The sequence below is a fragment of the Morchella sextelata genome (assembly GCF_020137385.1).
Source record: "Morchella sextelata strain SCLS chromosome Unknown scls_8, whole genome shotgun sequence".
In the NCBI taxonomy this organism is placed as follows: domain Eukaryota; kingdom Fungi; phylum Ascomycota; class Pezizomycetes; order Pezizales; family Morchellaceae; genus Morchella; species Morchella sextelata.
This window is the reverse complement of record NW_025408623.1, coordinates 1,361,797-1,366,045: the sequence shown is the minus strand read 5'-3', so window position 1 is coordinate 1,366,045 and position 4,249 is coordinate 1,361,797. Positions and strand designations below refer to the sequence as shown.

Below are 4,249 nucleotides of genomic sequence, written 5' to 3'. Positions count from 1 at the left end.
ACAACGACATGCGTACCACATGACAACCAAACAAACAAGCCAGCATATCAGTGAATAATCGAACTAGGAAAGACAAAGGAAGATCCCAAGACTGGAAGGGAGAAGTGTATGAAGACCGGCCGACGAACTGAGCTCAGTTGGTCAAAGAAAAGAAATAGAAATGGGGAGTTATAAATAATCCAAATGAACTAAAAGCAATCGTACAAACCTATTCCCTTGTCCATCCTGCTAGTGGGTCAATCAGAGAAACAGCATGCGCCGAATTTCGCCCCCATAGCCCAAAAAAATGAGTAAAAGGAAGAGGGTATGATAAAAATAGCACATGAACATAAAAGAAAAAGAAAACAAGAGGTATCAGACAAAAGAGACGATTGATGATGGGTATACAAAACAATATTTAAAAGGAGGTTGAAAAAAAAAGCCCGCCCGTCCCTGACACAAGGAATATCTTCCCCTTTCCCTTTCCCAACATGTAACCCACTGTGCACCAACATCCAAAAGAAACAAAAGTAAAAACAATGAAACCACATAAGATCTTTCCTCGAAATATGAAAGACGCCTACGTAAACCCAAATCGGCCCAATAACCCAAAACCCCTGAAAATAAAAACATTCTCGCAAAATCAGATATATTCGCAAGATAACGTAATTTAAGACTCGTCCAGCTCGTCCTTTAGCTCAGTTGTTGCATCATGGCGCTGTGCATTAAGCTACTGGGCATACTCATGGGCATCTGATGATGATAACCGCCATGGTCTGATGTTTCTGAGACATCTTCAATTGTCTGGAGCTGGTCGTCTTCGTTATCCTCCTCACTGTAGCTGTTGTAGTTCTCATTTGGGCCGGCAGTGCCATCACGCTCATGAGTGCGCTTGTGTTGAGCAAGGTTATCAGAGCGAGAGAAGGCCTTATTGCAGTGATTACAAATATACGGTCGCTCTTGGGTATGGGTGCGCACATGTCTAAAGAGTTTTTATTAGTATCAAGAAAACGAACCAATGAGCGGATGGGGAACGACATACCTCTTTAGATGTTCTAATCTCTTAAATAGCCGCCCACAAGACGGGATGGGGCATGAATGTGACTTCTGTGGGTAGGGGCTGACTTCCATGACAGTTGCGCTCTTGGCACGTCTAATTGCGGTCGGGCGCTTAACCTCGGATCCAACACCATAATCTGACTGGTCGCAATTTGACATAGGGGGCAATGAACTCTCTTCATGGTGCATCATCGACTGGTGTGGTGCAGGGCTATTGTCTTCAACCAGCGATAGTGGTGTTCCATGTCGCGATAGATCCACAATTTCGCGGGGCTGCATGTGCCCCATGTTGATTGGGGGAGACTCTGAGTCGCTGTGGTCAATGCCCGACGCGGTGGTTGAGCGCCTAAGCTGTTCGCTTGTTCGTCGAACATGGCCAGCGGCAGCGTTAGTGGCATTGGCCAAAGCGCTGATACCAGGCGTGATTGACGATCTTCTACGACGCTGTTTGTAGGTCGGAGATCCTTCAATGACGGAGTAGACATTGTTGGTGTATGCGCGTGGGGTTGATGAGAACGGAGGAGCGTTGCTCACAGGTGGCAGCGGGAGGATCATGCTACTAATGGAATGCCCAGCATGACCAGACATGGTGTCGTAGCCATCATTTGCCAAGTAGTGGGGCTCAGAGATCTGAAGCATCTGTTGAGGAGGGGTTACTGGCTCGTAGGAAATTCCTCGTGCACTGTAATCCTCAGATGGCGCAAAAGAAGGAGCTGGTGAATACTCGAGATAGCTGGGCATAGAGATAGTCCTCTGGTGTTGGTGCATCGGCCTTGAGAGCGGCAAGCCGTTTCTCTCAGGGTAGTATGGCGCCATACCATAATCTTGCTCCTGTTTTACTGGAGCAGGAGTCATCTGCATCGGAGCATACGACATTGGGTGCATATCTTCGGGCACAACGGGCATGGAGTGGGGAATTATTTGGGGTGGTGGCATCGAATCCATCGCGCGCATTACGGGTGAAGTTGAGGATGAGTAAGAAGCATGTGCAGAAAATGATGACGAATTTGCCTGCTGCGCCTTGGTGAGCTGCTCGAATAGCGACTGAGATGAGTCGAATTCGAAAGAAAGTGCCGGCTCGCTAACAGCAACGGTTGTCGCTTCTTGGCCCATCTTCTCTCTCTTCAGGTCACGCTCCAGAGCGTCCAGGAAAAGGCGATCATGGGGAACGCTGTACCAGTAGAATACCTTCTGCTTCTTCTGGGTTCTAATGCAGTTGTTCTTGTAGAGAAAGTCAAGAAATGGGCTCTTGGGCTCCTCAAGCGACGCATCCGTACCAGACTTCAGATTTCTTAGGTCGGAAAATATACCCTCCTCAAATTTCTTGGAATTCTTCACCGGTCGTCCGAACGCCTGGAAGCGGAAAGACAGGCATCTTACGATGTCTGTGCCAGAAATATGGAAAAGGTTATTCCTGCAAGGTATTTTCGTTAGCGAGAATTACAAAAAAAATCTTCTGAATTTTCTTTTTTCTCTCTTTTTCTTTACACAATCAGGAGCCTCTTACCATAGAACACACGATACGTATTCGCCGGTTGGTAATAAAAATCTTCTAATGTATTGTTCCGGGGCCCAGTCGACTGGGGCAGAGATGAGAAAGTATTTTACTGTACCAAACCGTTAGCACAAGGTAATTCAACGCTGTAGCCCGATCTTCCGAAAGTTCGCGAAGCTCGCGATATTTCTTTGATCGAATCACGTAAATATAAAAAGAGATATTTATATATATATATATATATATAAAAAATAATGTATATATATATATATATCCAAAGAAGGCGCTTACAGTTATCGACTTGTTGAAGAGCAACCTGGACTTCCTGAGGTAGCGATTGCTGAGCTTCTGTTGAAAGCATAAATGTTTCGGGCTTTTGGTTCACAAGTTGATGCTGGCTGTACATTAGGTGGGCCATGGCTGCGATAGTCGCGCTATGAAGCGACCGGCACTTTATTGATTGGGAGAAAAGGGCGAATGGGGGTTAAGCGAATTCTGCGTGCAGAACTGTCGTGGGGTCGCTGTGTGCTAGGAGGTGACCAGCAAATAAGGTGGGTTTAGGGCAATGTTAAACGTTCTCAGAATGATCTTCTCAAGCCGCGGTTGCGCGTGTATGATTCCTTTTTAGAAATGGAAAGGACACAGATTGTAGGTGGGGGACAGAGCGAGAGTGAGGAAGGATTTGAATGAACGATGGGGTTGAGGGTCCTGCCTCTGTAGTCCTGCGTAAAGAAAGGCCAGTCTTTAGACGCGTGAACGTTGAAATAAAAAAATAAAAAACAAAGAAAGCGTATGAAGCACAGGAACTTCAAGAGCCTTTTTTGGGAAGAGGGGAAGGTAAGTAGGAGGAGGGGGGAGGTAGGGTAAGAAGAGGGAGAAGCGGCGAAGGAGAGAGAGAAGAAAATCTGGGACGACGAGGGGGAAGAGAGGGGAGAACGGGGGAGAAGGGAGATGATGCACGGTGTATATGAAGGGATGTTTGTGGTGGGAAGGGGGTGGAGGGCGCCTAAGGGGGGGGGACTGAGTGGAGTGCGCCCTGGTTCACTTTTTTTACTGTGGAGGGGCGTTGGACCTTGAGGGGGAAGAGAGAGAGGCGAGCAACTTGCAGTGAGGGCGGGAAAGCAAGCGGGCTGCTGGCTGACTTGGGAAAAACGGGTGGATGGATATGGATATGGGTTGAGAATTTCGATATGGATGTGGATATGGATACGGAGGTGATCCTCGTCTTTGGTGGATCTGGATGCTGGTCAAAAATGGGAGCCCTGCCTCTAGGTACGAGGAGGTTTTTTTAACAACCCTCTGCAGTTGTTGTCGTTGGTTGGCGGGTGGAGCTGGACCTGCTTGTTCATGGATTCGTGGATGATTTCTGTGTGTTTCTCCTTTCTCCACTCTTCCTCTGCTTCTATTTCTTCTTTCTCCCCCACAGTGACTTTGGTTGGGTCTCTCGTCTGGGGTTGGTTATCTTGGTTGTAGTAGATATTCCCACTCTGTAATTAATCCTAACATTCAAATACCCGAGTTGTCCTCTATGGCCTCTTCCCTGAGTCTCTATTCCCAAGGTATATCTCTCGCGCTTCCTCCACTGCTCTGGTCTAGGTTTATTATCTTGCCCTCACTGGATCAGAGCACCGTTTTGTGTGATCCCGGACAATGGCCACTTGATCCCTTCCCCGCCCAAGGAAACGAGAAATGCAAGTGGGGGTGTATCAGAAAAGG

General features: G+C 47.5%; 1 protein-coding gene across 1 annotated transcript; it reads right to left on the bottom strand.

Moving 5' to 3' along the window:
* Positions 1-672: 672 nt before the first annotated feature.
* On the bottom strand, positions 673-2,951 carry H6S33_012566 (uncharacterized protein; the record flags this gene model as incomplete). The annotated part of the gene is made up of 4 exons (XM_044843931.1): positions 673-961; positions 1,022-2,452; positions 2,546-2,645; positions 2,825-2,951. The coding sequence occupies 4 exons, from the start codon at positions 2,949-2,951 to the stop codon at positions 673-675; spliced, it is 1,947 nt and encodes a 648-aa protein (XP_044695215.1).
* Positions 2,952-4,249: the final 1,298 nt, after the last annotated feature.